Source organism: Dipodomys ordii, unplaced genomic scaffold (genome assembly GCF_000151885.1).
Source record: "Dipodomys ordii isolate 6190 unplaced genomic scaffold, Dord_2.0 Scaffold12, whole genome shotgun sequence".
NCBI classification, from domain to species: domain Eukaryota; kingdom Metazoa; phylum Chordata; class Mammalia; order Rodentia; family Heteromyidae; genus Dipodomys; species Dipodomys ordii.
Window position 1 is genome coordinate 24,938,018 of NW_012267228.1, and position 17,648 is coordinate 24,955,665.

Sequence of the window (17,648 nt, forward strand, 5' to 3'; positions counted from 1 at the left end):
TAACTGTAGAGATTGCTGGGCACTTGTGATGCACTTGAGCAGTTCAAATGTGCTGGTGTAACTATGAAGTGAATTTCTAATTTCATTTATTTTACTGGTTTAAATTTAAAACAAGTAAATATTATTTTTGTATATAGAAATGGTAATATTTTGGATATGTTTAATTAAAATAAGAAAAGAAACTTCACACTTTATTTTATTTTTATTTTTATTAAATCATTGTACCAAGAGGATTAAATTCCAAAAGCCAGGTTATGAGTACAATGCTTCTTGGTCAATGTTACTCCTTCCATTGTTCTCCTCCCGTTTATCCCCATCCAATTCCTACCCTCAAGTTACATAATTTAATTTTTCTTTTAAAAAACATGGTCACCAAGCCAGGCATGGTAGTTGCATACCTGTAATACTAGTATTCAAGAGGCTGATGTAGGAGGATCCCAAGGTTGAGATCACCTTGAGCTACAAAGTAAGTTTCCAGGCTAGCCTGGGGTACATAGCAAGATCCTGTCTTAAAAGAGATAAAACATATATATATATATATTACATAAAATATGTATCATATATGTTGGCCAGTACTCGAGCTCAGTTCCTTGGGACTTAAACTCAGGACTTCAAAGTCTCACTTGGCTTTTTCACTTTACTGTTTGAGTCACATCTCTAGCTCGGCATTTTGTTCATTAATTGGAGGTGGAGTGTAGAAGATTTTCTGCCTGGCCTGGCTTCAACCTCTATCCTCCAGGTCTCAGCCTCCTGAGTAGCTAGGATAACAGAGGTTATAGTTTGGCCAGAGAGTGTGAACTCAGCCAGAAGACTGTTTTCACTTAGTGAGAGCACATTGAATGGAGCTTGCTCTATGCAATAGGATATGGGAGCAGAGCAGAAGTTCAGCAATCTAGCCCAGCCTGGAGGCTGTCCCCATAACGGTCATTACCATGAACATGCCCTTCTCTGATCTTTTGAGATCAGGTCTATTTATTTTCTTTCTTTAAACCTGCTTCTCGTCCCAAAGCCACGAAGAGTGTCTTAACTGTACAAGGCTGTTGAGTTTTATTTCCACTTCAAGGTTCTGTCAACTTAGACTAGAAAGGGACAAAAAAAAAAACATTTATGGGCTCAAAAGAGGGCTGGCTTGATGTGAGGGTCAGAGGGCTGTTGGGAAAGGGATGGGGAGAGAACTCAGAAGTGGATCCAGGGATTTTGGTATTATTCTAGTACTTATGTTGAGTGTGAGGTAAATATGTGTCAGTTTTGTTTCACTCAGTAATTTAGGTTTGAGGTCTGTGTAAGGCTTGAAAATTCTGATGAAAATGAAAAGGTTGAAATGAGAGTGGCTGTGTTTACTTTTATTTGAATTTCTATACCAATACTGCTGAACAAATATCCAACACGCACAATGTAGGTGTTAAACATGTTTCTGTTAGCTCGTGGTACATTAAGGTATGGCTTTTATAAGTCGTTAGAAAGCACATTTCATTACAGAAAACTGCTAAGGAATTGACTTAAGGTTAGAATGGAAAAACAAGAGGTTATCACGAATATCATTGCTGGAGATGTTAAAGCCAGTTCCATGGGGAGAAAGCTCTGAGGCCAAGTTTTAAGATGATCATGCAGCCTAGAGCTTTGGGGAAAGGTAAAAGTTGTCACTAACACCTTTGCTCTAAGAAAAAAATACAACATTTTAAAATGCAAAAATCATCTCATTTCATAGGAATAGTAATTGTAATTCTGTCTTTGAAAACAGCAGTAGCAAATTGTGGAAAATACATTATGTAGAGTGTAAATGTTTGTGTGTGTGTGTGTGTGTGTGTGCATGCATGCACGCATGCACACACGCATGTGTGTATTGCTGGCAGGAAGGCTTAAACTTAGGCCTCTGCTTTCTTACTTGTTTGACCATGGATGATGTGCTACCACTTGAGTCATGCTTCTACTTGTGGCTTTTTGCTGGTTCTTTAGAGATGTGTTTCTCTGCATTGTCTGTCTAGGCTGGCTCTGAACAGGGATTCTCAGATCTTAGCCTCTTGAGTAGCTAGGTTTATAGGCAGGAGCCACCAGTGCCTGGCTATGTTATTTGTTTTCAATACAGAGTCACTTCTTTGATTTTAAGTGTAACAAAAAGAAAAGTAATCCAGGACACTGAGATTTAGACCCTTAAACAGCTTTAGTGCTTGTAGACAGCCATGGTGAGATGAGCTCCCTGTATTTGCTAGGGGAGTGTCCATTCTACTCTTGAGTGAGAATACATGTATTCCCTCCATTAAACCTTGAGAATAGCTCCAAAAGATGTTTATTATGTAGACCATAGCATAATGTAGCTACCAGTAAATGTGTGTTGAAGGAATCCTTCTAATGGCTTTTTCTTCTCTTTTCAGAGACTTCATTGGTGGCATAGGCTCAAGACCTAGACCAGGTAACTTCCTGTTAACAGCAATAAGATAAGACGTGTCTGAAATTCAATGTCATTTGAGTTTCAGTTTATATCTTTATTTCTTCAGGTTTGCTGTCTATTAATGTTCTTCTAATACTCAGGGGCCACCATTTAAGAGCTAGAGGATGAGTTAGTCCCATAGCCTTCCTACTGTGATTCTTCATAATCTCAAAGATCATGGCAGTACTTATGAAATCACACTGAAGTTAGGATCACAGTGGGCGAACACAGCATTATAGTTGGACCAGAAATGTATGATGTTTAACAGGTATTATTAATACAAATACCAGGAAAATTCTATTTGAAGTGTCTGCCACCATTGGGATTTGATGATACCAAAATGATTTCTGTGTACATTTATTGATTAAAATATTATAGGTGGTTTTCCATAATTTAAATTTCTCTCTCATTGGAAATACTAACCGGTTAAGCTACTGATGCTTAAAGTGTGTTCTTACTAACAAAAAAGTAACATTTTTATTTTTATGTAAGCTCTTCATAATCATGGTATGAGAGAGTGAATCTTTTTTCTTAAATCATCTTTACTCTTACACATAAAATTCTTTTTAAGCTCTTTTGATCTGGTTACAATGACTAAAATTTTTATTCATTTTTATTTGGTTAAAATGACCTTACATCATGTTTTCCCTTGTTAAACACTCACACCTAAAAGTTACTATTGAGGGTATGGGAAGAAAAGTGATGAATCTATTTAATCTTTCTAGTAAAGTGGACCCAAGTCCAACAGTATTTGTTAAATAACCAGGTAACGGTAGACAATTTTAGAAAAATTAATGATTATGTTTTTGTCATTTGTAGAATGCATATATATCTCATATAAAAATGTCTGTTCTACCCTTTTGGTTAATTTGGAATTATTGTTCAATCACCATTTTCACTTTAGTTTCTCGCTTCATATTCTTTTGGAAGTTAACAAATAGTGAACACAGATGATGGGAATGGATTTCCTGTAATATTAGGCTGTCTCTACCTTTACTTAATTGTCTTTGAAAGAATTATTGACAGTTTTGAAGCCATTAGAATGTCAGCATATATATGGTTTTTATTATTTAAATGTCTAAAATTATCATGTCAAACATGACTCTGTTCCTGTTACTGTGGCAGCATCTATGACGCCTTCAGACTCTTGCACAACCAATAACTGGGAAATGATGCTATTAAATAACACCTTGTTCTATCGTGTGTGTGTGTGTGTGTGTGTGTGTGTGTGTGTGTGTGTGTGTGTCTGTGTCTGTGTCTGTGTCTGTGTCTGTGTTGATCCTGGGGCTTGAACTCAGGTCCTGGGTATTGTTGCTGAGATTTTTTTTTTGTTTTTTTTTTTGCTGAAGTGGAGCTGTGGTAGTTATTTGTTTGTTTGTTTTGGTAGTTAATTGGATATGAGTCTCACGGGCTTTTCTGCCTGGATTGGCTTTGAACCATGATCCTCAGATCTTAGCCTCCTGTGTAGCTAGGAAGATAGACATGAGCCACTGGTACCTGGGCCTGTCTCTTAATACTCATTAAATTCTATCAATAAATTCTTTGCTTATATTCTTTGGATTCAATAACCAATTGTAGTTCCCAGTCAACGGAAATGAAATTTAGTTATTACTGTATTGCATGGATAAAAACATTAACAATAATTAACATGGAATCAAACAAATGAACATCTTTAATATTAATTATTTTAGCAGCATTTTCCTAACTGGTGAAATACTGTTACATAGACTTCACTATAGCAGAACCACTTGTACTCTTATTTCCCCAGGGTTTTTGTTTTATTTTTTGCCGGTGCTAGGGCTTGAACTGTGGGACTGGATGATATCCCTTCTTTTGCTGAAGGCTAGCACTCTACTACTTGAGCCACACTGCCACTTGTGGATTTTTCTGTGATTAATTGGAGATGAGTCTCATGGACCTTCCTGTTTGGGCTGGCTTTAAACCATGATCCTCAGATCTCAGCCTCCTGAACAGCAAGGATTATAGGTGTGACACACTGGTTCCCAGGTTCCCACTATTTGCCTTTAACACACTTTAAAAAAATAAATCAACTCAAACTTATTTACAGGGAAGTATATATTATTTCTATAAATGGGAAACAGTATAGTATCACCTGCTATAAATAGATGAAAGTTCTAAGCATAAATGAAATCTAAGAAAAACATCATTGAATTCTAAGTAGATGTTGCTGTCCTGAGCTCTATTGTCTTTGTTATGAAAGAACATTAGTATTTGTGAAATGGTGAAGATATCCTCATACCATACTAGAACTTAATTCTCAATGTAATCAGGAGATTACATCGTGGAAAGAGAGTATCTTTTCCACCAGGGCATCTATGCTCAACACACAGCATAAAATTAGGCTCTGTGAGTGCCCCATTCCTTGGGGAATTCAGTTCTTCAGAGACAATCAACTGAAGTAGAGAGTGGGAAAACTTGTGGGACTCTCGATTTTTTTATTTTTCCTATTATGGTATTTTTTTCAGCACTAGGGATTAAAGTCAGAGCTTCCTGATTGTTTCGACAAGCACCATGCCACTTAAGCTTTATCTCAAAAGAAAAAAAAACAAATTAAAAACTAAATGGAGTATAGCTCAAGTAGTAGGAAGCATAACCACCTGGGGGTCAGTCCCTGGTACTGTAAAAATAATAAGCATGCATAAATAAGAGATTGATTCTGTGGTCGCTATAGTTAACATAATTGCTTTAACTCAAATGACATTGCTGAATATATTGAGTGGGAAAAACTCTAGGGTTGGTTGTATATGAAAATACCCTTATCTCTTGAGGCAAGGGAGATGATATAGATTTGTGAAAATTAAAATCATAACGAAACATAACCCAGGAAATGTATGCACTGTCATGGATGCAGTGTGTACTAGAATGTTAGGAACACTATTAGTGAGGTTAAATGTACAATTTGGAGTGTACAGGTCAAACCCCAAGTTTGAAGTGCAAATGTAATGCCAACTGTTAAACAGCACTGACATTTTTCTATTCCTTGCTCAGTTTTCCCCTCTAGACAGTACTTGACATCCAGGCACCAAACAAGTATGCAGGAACTCAGGCTCTGCATGTTCAGGAGAAATTGTTGTTTCATGGCTTCTGGCCTCTTAATTATGTTCTTTTCTCCCCTTGGATGACTGTGGTTCTATTTTTACACTTATCTCTTGTTCATAAAGGTCAGACCTAAATAAAGCAGTTGATGTTTCATCCAAATATTTCAGTGAGTGCAGCTAATATCCCACCTTGTCTTTACATGGTCAACTGTTAGTAGCTTAGTTTCTAGTTAAATACTGGCATACTGTAGGTCAAATTAATTCTCACAATTGTCAGAGTGACTCTGAATATAGGTTTTCTCTTGTTTTGTGAGTAGCTTTTTCTGCTTGTCATTCAGCCTATGAAATTTTAGGCAAAATTCTAATAATACTTGTCTATACTGTATAATTTGGTATGTAATTATAGACTTTTCTGTATTTCTGTTGGGAGAATGTGTTATTTATATTTCTCAACTAGATTATAAGCATCTTCAGAGAAGTTGTATATATAGTGATATATCGATGTAGATATGTGTATATGTATGTACATATAGAACTTGGTATTAGTCTTGATTATGTCCTCTGAGATGATGCCTTTGAAAACTACTTATTGAGTAACTCACGCAGCCCTACTACTAAATAAGTTATAACTTCTGCTTGTCCTTGCATCTCTAATCTGAAAATCCAAAATCTGGACCGCTTTCAAGTGTAAAACTTTTAAAGTGCTGACACATGGAAACTCATATTTGACCTCATATGATCAGTCCCAGTCAAAATTTAGGTACACTCTAAAAATAGTGTGTAAAATTACCTTCAGGCCATGTGCCTAATGCATATAGAAATGTAAATGAATTTTATGTTTAGCCTAGGGTTCCATCCCCAACGTATCTCATTAGGTACACATAAAAGTACCAAAAAGTTCAACAATCTGCAATTCAATTCTGCTTCTCTTCCCCAGCATCTCAGATAAGAATCTTAGGAAGCTGATTTGCTTCCTAAGTCTTCATGCCCTGAAGAAATCAGTAACAGGTCCCAAAATGGTGCCACCTGGAGATTCAGATTTTTTAAAATAATCTCTGTAGGGAATGGTTTTGTTTTGTTGTGTTTTGTTTTTGGTGGTGCTGTGGTTTTGAACTCAGGCCTTGGGACTCATTCAGCTTGCTTGCTCAGCTGGTACCCTACCACTTTTACAGCCCAGATTTAAAAAAATAATCAGTTTTGTAGATGAATCTCACTGACTTCTTTTAGTAGGGCTGGTCTTGAACCAAGATGACTAGTTTGAGCCATTAACACCCAGAGCAGTTTTTAAAACAAGATTCTCAGTCTTATGGAAGTTGGTTAATGGGCTCAATACAAGCTAAGTAAAAAAGGAACCTAGCTGTTAAATCCAGATTGCTTCCCTGCCCTGAGCGCTTCTGCATTGGAGGATGGGCTAAAGGAAGGAGAGGTTGAAAGGTTCAGCATAAGAGGGCCGTCAACAAGACAGGTGATGATTGTAGCACAGTGTAAAAATAATTGAATGGAAAAAAGCTTGGCTCTCAAATCCCAACTTGTCACCATTAATGATTTTTAGTGGATTTTAACAAGTAGTTTCAGAGTCATGAAGCTAATTGAATTGGTTTGTCACACAGACTAAGTGTTGAGGGTGGATACAGATGAGCCAATCAATAAGATGAGATCCTGAGCTTCATGGAAAGCCTTTTGTACAGGAACCAAGACATCTTGCATACATGAACACCTAGCTGACATATTCCTTTATAGAAATGTTCAGTGCAGCAGCCAGCAAAATATATTCCTATCTGTCTATCTGTCTGTCTGCCTATATACCTGCCTATGTATGTATGTATGTATGTATGTATGAATCTATCTATCTATCTATCTGTATGTCCACATGTCAGTTTCTGCTTGGGAACCTCAGTGTACATTTAACCTGAGAAGGAGTTAATTTGGGGATGTGTTATTGAATTTGTGTTAGTTTCCTTTTTTCAAAAACTAAAAAAAAGGTGATGGGCTTGGAAGGTGTCTCTGGTGGAGTGCTTGCCTAGCATGCACGAGGCCCTGGGTTCAATTCCTCAGCACCACCTAAACAGAAAAAGCCGGAAATGGTGCTGTGGCTCGAGTGGTAGAGCGCTAGCTATGAGCCGAAGAGCTGAAGGACAGCACCAAGGCCCAGAGTTCAAGCCCCATGACTGTCAAAAAAAAAAAGGTGATCAAACCACTAAGTTAGGCTGTTAGCCCAACCATTCTCTAATGGCTGCTGTATGAGTCATCTGTCCTAACAAGACACCTCTTCCTTCTGTCCAAGTCACTGCTTATCCTGTATGGCTGAGACCACCTCTCCTTAGTTCTGAAGATTATTGTGTGTGAGAAACATATTGATACAAGCTCAAAACAAAGGACTCGGAGACATGAAGTGCAGCATAAGTGAGACTTTAATGATGATCTTGCAGGAAAGGCTGTTGGGTGGGCAGGCACACCTGAAGATGTTATAACAGCCTGTTTATTCCTTTTTTTTTAATTTTTTTCTGTTTATTCCTTAATGTACAGATCCCTTCCTCCGTTCCTCATTGGCTGACTACTACGGGGCATACAATCTGCCCAGCCATTGCCTAAGTTTTATTATTTCCTTTTGAGTAATTTTTAACGTATGCACCTCTTGAGACTGGTTGAATTTTAAAAGAGGGCTATGATTCTCTCTGCCTTTTTTTGTTCTTGTGGTGGGGAGGCTTTCCTGGGGTTGTGTTTCCTGGCATATATACATGATATTTACTAGCTTTTTCATTAGTAAGGTATTCCATCCTTTTCCCCTGCTACTTGTTTTCCTTCTGATGCCCTGTTTGCCTGCTCTATTTGTCTAGGGGCCTTCCTGGTGCATGGACTTTACTATTGTCACATCAGTAAGCCATTAAATCTTTCCATAAGCAAGCTCCCAGTAAATTTTCACTCAGGGTCAGATGCCTTGTCTTGAAAATGGACCAACATTGACCTTATTTCCTATACTGAGGATGTTCTAGATAGTATCAATTACATTTTATTTATATAACTGCTTATATTGAAGTAAAAAGAAAAGCACAATTGCTATTCTTCAGCAGGTGTCCAGGTTTCATTTAATCCATTAGTGCTAGAACTAATTGGTGGACAAAGAGCCACTGAGAATTAGAACACGGATTTATTTATTTATTTTTCTGTTTAACCCAATATTTTTATTTTATTTTTTATTATTAATGTTTTTTATTGTGAAAATACTGTACAGAGGGGATATAATTACATGGGCAAGGTAATGAGTACATTTCTTATCAAGCATTGTTGCCTCCTCCTTTGTTTCCCCTTCCCATCCCTCCCCCTCTCCCCATCCCCCCGCCCCCCCCGCCAAAGTTGTAAAGTTCATTTTTTGACATAACGTCTTGTACATCTCATTGTTGCAATGGGTCCACCTAGAACAGGGATTTATACAGGTAGACAAGAAGGAAAAGATGATATACGATGGCTAAGTGAAGCATAAGACTGATGAAATTTCTGCAGGACAATAAAACTGTATTAACTTCATCAGGCTTTTAGCCATCCCAGTGTATCAATTTCTGCAGGTGAACATCTGCTCTAAACTGCCTGAACCCTTATTGGTGTAGACTGATAGTTAAATTTACTGAACTGCCTGAACCCTTATTGATGTAGACTGATAGTTAAATTTACTGTGATATTATCAAAGAGCATTAGATTGCGACCAAGTTCTAGTATGTAATTGGGGAGAAGCAAAGCTCAATTTCGCATTCCTGTTCCTTCTAGTTTGATTCGTTAGCCTTTACATGCAGAATGACATTCTCTTGAGAAATCTGAGCTTCATCAATAGAATTGACTTCCAGAGCAAGACAAATTCCCTCTGGTAAGAACCGAGGGAAGCAGAATGACTGGTTAGTCATGGTAATCATTATGTAAGTAATAATTGAGCCAGCAAGGAAGAGTGAGCTCCGTGGACTACACCCAGTGCAGGTGCTATTTTGAGGGCACAAACTGAGGAAGAAAATGTAATTTCTCTACTTGCCCCAAACTGAACTGAGTAGCTACACTGATTGCTGTCAGGAAATACAATCTGTAAGTGTACAGGCAATAGTTGGCTATCATTGCTTGATGGATCTAAGGCAACTTGACAATTGGCTCTTTTCTCTTGTCCCACCTGGGTGACACTTTTGCTCCTTGGGCTTCATTTGTGCTGTAGTACTGGGGCTTTGGAGCATGGTTATTGAGTGTGCTCCCCATCCTAATTGAGTCCAGACCCCATCCATGTTTCCACACATGGCTGTGTCACCTTAGCGTGAAGGTAAGATCTCCACAGCACGGCTCTCTGGTAGTATCATGGTGCTTTCTCAGGGAGGTGGGAAGGGCTAGCAGGCCACTGGAAATGCTGAGGATCTGTCTGTCCTGATGTTCTGGAAAGCTCTTCCTGCTGCTCATGCTGGGGGCCCTGGTGGGAAAAAAAATACAGCGTTCCACACTTGGCTGTCCAAAGCTGAATGAGCTCTGTCAACCAGCTTTCCCCTCCGGCCTGCCTCAACCCCAGACTGCCAGGAGCGAGCTGTGATGTGCTATCATTTCTTTGGGTTTCCTCCTCTTCATCTCCTCAGGAGTTTTCACTACTCAAGATGGAAGAAGGGTGTTCAGAAACAGTCTTTCTGAATCTTTCTGAACCTTGCTTTAAAAAAGGAGCCCAGATTCTGTGGGGAGGAGGGGGAGGGGGTCACAGAAATGGTGGGACAAACGGTGAACAAATGCAGCAGTGGAAAATGAACCATATAACTTGTAGGTGGGGATGGGAGGGAAAAACTGGGAGAGAACAAGGGAAGGGGTGACATTGCCCAAGAAGAAATGTACTCTTTACCTGACTTACATAACTGCAGCCTCTCTGTACATTGCCTTTATCATAACAATATAAAATTTAAAAAGAAGCCCAGGAACTCACTCCTGGCGTCCCTGACTCTTCCCTGCCTCCTCTCTTGAGGCAATGGTAGCCTCACCCTCTGCTGCTTAATGGCGGAGGCTCATGAGTCAAAAGCAAGGGTAGGAAACAATACTGCAGTAAACCACACACAATACACTGGCTGTGTATTTCATGCAGCCATTTCTAGCAGTTTAGACTTGAAAAGTCCTGAGATTGTATTTTATGTAATGGAGGAATAACTGAAGAGATAGCAGTTTTGAACTGTGGGGGGGACCCTCAAACACACACACACACACACACACACACGCGCACGCGCGCGCACACACACACACACAGAAACCAGAACAGATGTAACCTGTATCACATAAAAGAGATTTCATCAGAATACCAGAGAGAAGGACTTAAAAGCAGCCTTGCCCTTTCAACTGCATGGTTCTGAAGTTTCAAATGAAAGGACTTCGTTGCCTGAGCAGGGGGTTTGCTTCCTGAGTTTGCTTCCTGTCATCCAGAGGGAAATCCCGCAAGGGTGGAGGGTCGCAGAGAACTGGGCCTAGACAGTCACGTCCTGTCCTCATAGAGTGTGGAACTTCCTGTTGGCTGTGGGAAATACCCCATGTTCAAGCCCCCTACACTTTCTTCTCTTCTTGGTAGGACTTTCTATTAGTCAGCTTCTCGTGACTATACTAAAATACCCAAGGCAGGCTAACCTTAAAAACAAAAGAGGTTTCAGGTTGCCGGTGGCTCACGCCTGTAATCCTAGCTACTCAGAAGGCTGAGATCTGAGGATCGAGGTTCAAAGCCAGCCTGGGCAGGAAAGTCCATGAGACACTTATCTCCAATAAACCACCAGAAAACCAGAAGTGGTGCTGTGGCTCAAGTGGTAGAGCGCTAGCCTTGAGCTGAAGAGTTGAAGGACAGTGCCCGGGCCCAGAGTTCAAGCCCCAAGACCGAGAAAAAAAATAAAAAATAAGAAAAAAAATAAAAGAGGTTTCCATTGCTCACAGGTTCAGAGGTTTAAGGGTGTGTCACTGGCACATCATGAGCCCTGGGATGGGTTTCCACCCTTTTACAGTTATTGTAGAATACGGGGATTGAAGTCTTGCATGAGTTTGGGGGTCAGACAAGATTCACCAGAGCAGATGGCATACACTGAGCCTCTCAGGCCCAGACTTCAGCGACCTCCATGACTCTGGCTCCCCACAGTCACTGCACATTGTAGATCCCCTCCCCGCTCCCCAACGGCACACAGAACCTCAGCCCTTTTGTGCCACTGCTCCTGCTATCATATTTCCATTTCAGATGGAAACCAGAGCTCAAAGAAGTTGTGCCTGGCCTGAAGCCCTGCTGCTGTACTCAGCAGAGACTGGGTTCTAGTCCAGTCTGCCTTTAGCTCCCGACCTTTTCCATCTCCTTGTGGATTCTCTCTATCCTATGTGGCTGGTCCCTGGCTCCCTCTCCCATTGATCTCATGCTGTCCAAGCCATGTGCAGCCCTCACTGAGCTGACTAGTTGTTTTTTTTTTTTTGCACAGACACAACAGCCATGTCCTGGGCCTACTGAAAGTCTCATCGCCCAGCCCGAGGCTCAATGAGCCTCCTGTGTAGTCACGTGAGTGGCGAAGTTGGTGAGCGTCAATCTGGGAGTCTTTCCCCAGGATACGGCTCCAAAGCAGAGCAAAGTATTTTCCCCTTCTTCAAGGAGCTCCACTCTCTACTTTCTTCTCTCTAGTTGTCCAACGCTTCATGATACTTAGAGGTGACACTGATCAAGACACAGCGCATTCATAAATTTCTTTGTTGGAGAAAAAGTGAGCAAATAGAGTAATAAGATTTGATGTAAAAATTCATGATTTTTAGCAAAGAAAATTCAGAAAAACAATGAAGTTGTCACTCTATATTGGCCAACTAGGAAAGTACAGTATAATCAATCAATTTATTTTTTTTTATTTTTATTGTGAAAATACTGTACAGAGGGGTTACAATTAGGTGGGCAAGATAATGAGTGCATTTCTTATCAAGCATTGTAGCCCCTTCCTTTGTTTACCCTTCCCATCCTCCCCCTGCCCTCCCACCCAATCCTCCCCAACCCCACACCAAAGCTGTAAAGTTCGTTTTCAACATGACAACTTGTACTTCTCATTGTTGCAACGGGTCCACCTGAATCCCTATTTAAACGACTTGTTTTTCCCCTTCCCCTCCACAAATTACACCGACATCAAATACAGTGAAAGCAGGGGTTATACTGTGGGGGAGGGACATACAAAGCAACAAAGAAATAATCTTATAAATGTGTTAGAAACAAACGCATGAAAGAAAAAAAATTGAGTTGTAGTTTAAATGTAGTAGATATCTAGTCTAAATCAAGTTTTAATGTATCAGATATGGGCAGCCTCCTTATTTATCATAGTGTGCTACAAGATAATAAACCAGAATATATTATTCAGTGAAGTCTGCAAAGACCTGAGCCCTTACTATAAAATACATTTTGTGTGTGTGTGTGTGTGTGTGTGTGTGTATGTGAGTGTGTGGATTGTTTTACAAGAGAAATGTGAAACTAAACATCTGCAATTGAAATTTTAGAAAACAAGCAAACTATTTTCAGAAGTCAAAGGTTTACTGGTAGCAGGCCTTACAAATAATTTTTAGGTCAAATTGCATCTTTGATTAGTTGAGAAGGTGCCATCTTAGTTAACTCTCTGTTTTTGTGTTCATGGCCACAAATGAGCACATACTATGTCAAGGGTAAAGCCAAACCTATGTTGCGGTCCATTGAGATGTCATTGCAAACATAAGAATGCTCAGCTAGGATTTTAAGCTATGAAGGTCACAAAAACCAATCAGCATAAAAAAACTTAAAACATAAGCCCTCTCTTTCCAGAAGATGTGAAGTTAATGTTTCTCTAGCAACATCAGTGTGGTTCCCTTTACATTTTGGTTTGGTTCTAGACAAATTAGATTTTCAGGATTATCTCTGCAAAGAGCAGCATTCAAAACACATGGCCCATGGATATTTGGAGTTGACCATGCCAGGGCTGTTTTGGTAGTTATGTTAGTTCTTTCTAACATGTTTTTCACATTCTCACATTTTTTCTACCTGGCCTAGGGGCAGTTTATCAAACCAGATGACCAAATACTTGGTACTTTAAAGAAGTTAGACACATTGTACAGAAGTAGACTCTTTAACTTCCAAACATTTGCATAGGCTATTAACATAGAGGATATAGAACTAGATTATTTTGGGTGTTAGTTTTTCAATCAACTTAGTAAAGATACCCATAAGAGGATGTTTATTTTTATTGTATCGTATTGTTAATTTTCATTTGCTTATAATAAAACAAGTTGACTCTTTAAATGGCCACATTAAATTTTCTCTTTGAACATTTTGAAAATGTCTTAGTAAAATATGCAAACTTTTTCAGAAATATCTATATAAAATAATTTAAAAATCTAATTATTGTTAGAGCAATGATTATGCTCTTCAATTTTATATAGGCGCAATGTTTGGTAGAGGGTAAAAATGTAGGATTAGGTAGCAAAACAGTGAGGCAAAGGGCCAAGGGTGAACCAATGCAACAGTGATACTAACAAGACATTATGTTGGAAATGAGCTTTACAACTTGGGGGAGGGAGGGAGTCAGATGGGGGAGAGAAAGTGGGAGGAAAATGAGGGAGGGGATATCAGTGTTCGACAAGAAATGTACTCATTACCTTATGTATGTAACTGTAATCCCTCTGTACATCACCTTTACAATAAAGTTAAATGAAAAAATGTAGGATTAGGAACTCGTGCCTTGCCCCACCCCCCCAGTCCCAGGGCTTGAACTCAGGGCTTAGGCACTGTCCCTGAGCTTTTTTGTTTAAGGCTAGCTCTCTTCCACTTGAACCACAGCTCCAATTGTGGCTTGTTGGTGGTTAATTGGGGATAAAAGTCTCTTGGACTTTCCTGACTGGGCTGGCTTTGAACTTAAACATCAGCTCTCAGCCTCTTGAGTAGCTAGGATGACAGATGTGAGCCACCAATACCCAGCAGGATTAGGGACTTTTTAAAAAGGAAAATTAGTAGGTGGAGGAGTATTGCAGAAAGCATGCCAGCAGTAAAGTGTGAAGGGAAAAGGGCAAAAGAGACTGAGGGAAAGTGACAGACATCCATGTATCTGAAGACGCTCTTCAATTTCTCCTCTGTGCTCTGCAAGTAGCATGAGACAGAGGGGACTTCAAACAGAGGGCTTAATAGGTATCAAAGCTTCAGGTTAAGGATAGACACTTGTGGCCACGGCATATAACATCAGGGGAACACACATCTACAACTTGACACCAGTTAGCCTGAAACTGTGACAGTGATGTGACTTTACAGTGAGGATGTCTGGAAATGCAAGCTATGACTTGTAATAATCAAGGATTCAAAAGTTACTTCATTCTAGCCAAGAGGATTTTTGTTTCTTTGCTCTAAAAAACATTCTGTTTGGCATTTGCATTTTATAGCTTTGATACAATTAGTTTTAAGGTGTTATAGATTTTTTGGGGAAATAATTTAGAACTTTTATTTGTGGGGGACATTACTGCACTCAAAACAGGATTCACAACGTTTGTGGGACCCACATAGCTAAGACTGGAAGGTGACAAGTACACAGAAGCACTTGCTGCCTGAATGGGTAACACTTGCACTAGGTCACCTTGCTAGGGAGGCATAGGATATGGCAAGTGGAAAAGGTAATCTCACATGGATGTTTGGAGCAGAGGAACTGCTCATCAAAACATTTCAAAACCATATACTTAGCTGGAGAATACTGAGGCTTAGATGTCAGTGAGGATAAGTTTGATATTTAAAACTAATTAAGCAGTTGTGCAAATTGCACATAAACATACTACTCAGTATATCCTGCATAGTTCAGTAATTTCTTTCAGTGACCTCCCTTGTAGGGATGAAACCAGAGATTACTTTATTGTCAAGGACAGAAGCCAGGAGCTGTTTACTCCTAAGTGAATATTTCTTATACTTTAGCTTTTCTAAAGCAATGGAAATTCCAAGCATATGGGACTCCCCGTGTTATAGAATTTTCAATATAAAAATTTGCATCTTCTTAGCCTCTTTGTCTGAGATGGCATCTCAGTGGCCACATTTTCTAAGGCACCACTGACTCCTGGTGGTAGTCATGTGTAATTGCAGGCAAAATATCTAAGTAACAAGTAATCTTTCAAATGTTAAGATTGATACCATTGTTATGTTATTTAGAAATGTGAAACATGAAGGGAAAAAAATTGCTCATTCCAGGGCCTGTGCTTGTTGTCTCATTGGTAGGATGAGGTCTTTGTTTAAAAAGTACTTTAGAGGATGAATTTGTTCAAAGTACTTTATGTGTATGTATGAAAATAACACAAGACTCCTTCATAGTATAGATCTGTATTAACCCAAGAAAAAAATGTGAAGTTGGAAAATGAAAAAAAATCCCAAAATGTTTATTTTTCACTACCACTTTTGCTCATAAGAGAACTTGACTAACTGCAGAATTTGTCATGGCAGCATCTGCAGGAATTGCTGTGTCCCAGAGGAAAGTGCGCCAAATCAGTGACCCCATCCAGCAGATATTAATTCAGCTGCACAAAGTCATCTACATCACACAGGTGAGTGCTCTGGCTCCTCATTGTCTTTTTATCTTAAATGCAAACTTGATGCCAATTTTGTTGACCTGGATATCTGTGGAACTGACAACTGGAGTGAATACTTGTCACCTTCCTACCAATTACATATATATGGGATACATTGGCCCATCAGCACAGTAAGGCAATGAAACAATTATATCAGGTTTTCCCAGGATTTCTAATCACCTCTGCCATTGATAGTGCCCAGCCCAAATGGAAATTTCCTACAGTGGCCCTGCAATGTGGGAATGAAGAGTAGGAACAGAGCTGGCCTTCTCTTTCCATAAGCAGTTTTGCCACAGGGAGGAAAGTAAAACAATGTCCCCTTCATTAATTCTGAGAATTGATACCCAGATCCCATAAGAGATGTGATAGCCAAACCAACATGAAATCCATGATTATTAAGCCTTACTAGCTATAAATCTCAGTGACTCATAGACACTAGAAAGTAGCCATTAATTATTGACGGAATTTGTCCAGTGCTAAACAACTTTAATTATCATTCACCAAAACATGACCTATTGAAAAAAAAACCTTAAATAGTCATTCACCAAAGGTACACATGGTAAAATTCCACAAAAAAGATGCAGACATTTGGACAAAAGCATAACTATTATCTTCAAGCATAAGGTTATATGTCTATGTAGTATATCTATACAGTCAGTCATTTGGTATATAATTATCAAGTACCTTTCATATGTCAGGAACTTGAGAAACATGTGTGAACAAAACATATTTTGTTACCCTAATATTCAAAGAACCAATATTCTTTGAATTTCACAGGTCCAGTGGCCTGAGGAATATTGTAATAGAGACTTTGGCTCTGTCCATCCCATGACTACCCTCCCTTCTACCCTCCCCCCTTCCCCCCCTCCCCGCCCCAGGCCCCAGCCTGAAAAGACAGAACCCAAAACTTTGTGTGTGTATATGGCAGGGCTAATGCTTGAACTCAGGGCTTTGACTTCTTTGCTTGGCTTCTTTGAGCATGGTAGGTACTTTACCACTTGGGCCATTCCTCTACTTCTGGCTTTGGGATTTCCAAGTATACAGGGGCTCAAGCGTACCTTTGCTGGATCTCAGTTGGGGAGAGACTATGCAGGTTATAAAAGGTAAATCCACACTACTGTTCCTGTTTCTCTAGGCCTTTCAGTTCTTTCCTCCACATGACTGAGAAGCTCTGGAATGCTACCTCCATACTATATATGGAGTCTATACATGGACTGTATTTGGACTACCCAAATATAGTCTAGTGTTCAAAACAGGTCAACCAAGCTATTAATCTGCACCCTCATCTGTATGAACTGACATATAATCTCTAGTGTGCACACCTATATTGATGAATTTAGTCTGATCTAATGGCATTTCTTGGCCTCACATCCTTAGATTCCACTTCTGCACATGATCTCCAGGTTGTTGCTGATTTGCAAACTCAATCTTGCAATTTGGTGTATAACTTCCCCGTCCCCAATCATGTGGTGATTTGGCTTTGAGCATAGATTTCACACTCATTGTTGGGAGTCCCATGAGGAATGAGGATCCCTTTTGAAGACCTCTGTTCTCAATGAATTGGAAGTCTCATTTTCTCAAATCAGAAGAAATTATTACTTTTA

At 39.5% G+C, this 17,648-nt stretch overlaps 1 protein-coding gene across 1 annotated transcript in view; it reads left to right on the forward strand.

The window, feature by feature from the left end:
* Nek10 (NIMA-related kinase 10) overlaps positions 1 to 17,648 on the forward strand; it is a 153,621-nt gene that overhangs the window by 116,467 nt on the left and 19,506 nt on the right. Inside the window, exons 30-31 of the mRNA XM_013010302.1 lie at positions 2,373 to 2,410; positions 15,920 to 16,020. Coding sequence (XP_012865756.1) covers positions 2,373 to 2,410; positions 15,920 to 16,020 — 139 coding nt within the window. The remainder of the gene's footprint in view (positions 1 to 2,372; positions 2,411 to 15,919; positions 16,021 to 17,648) is intronic.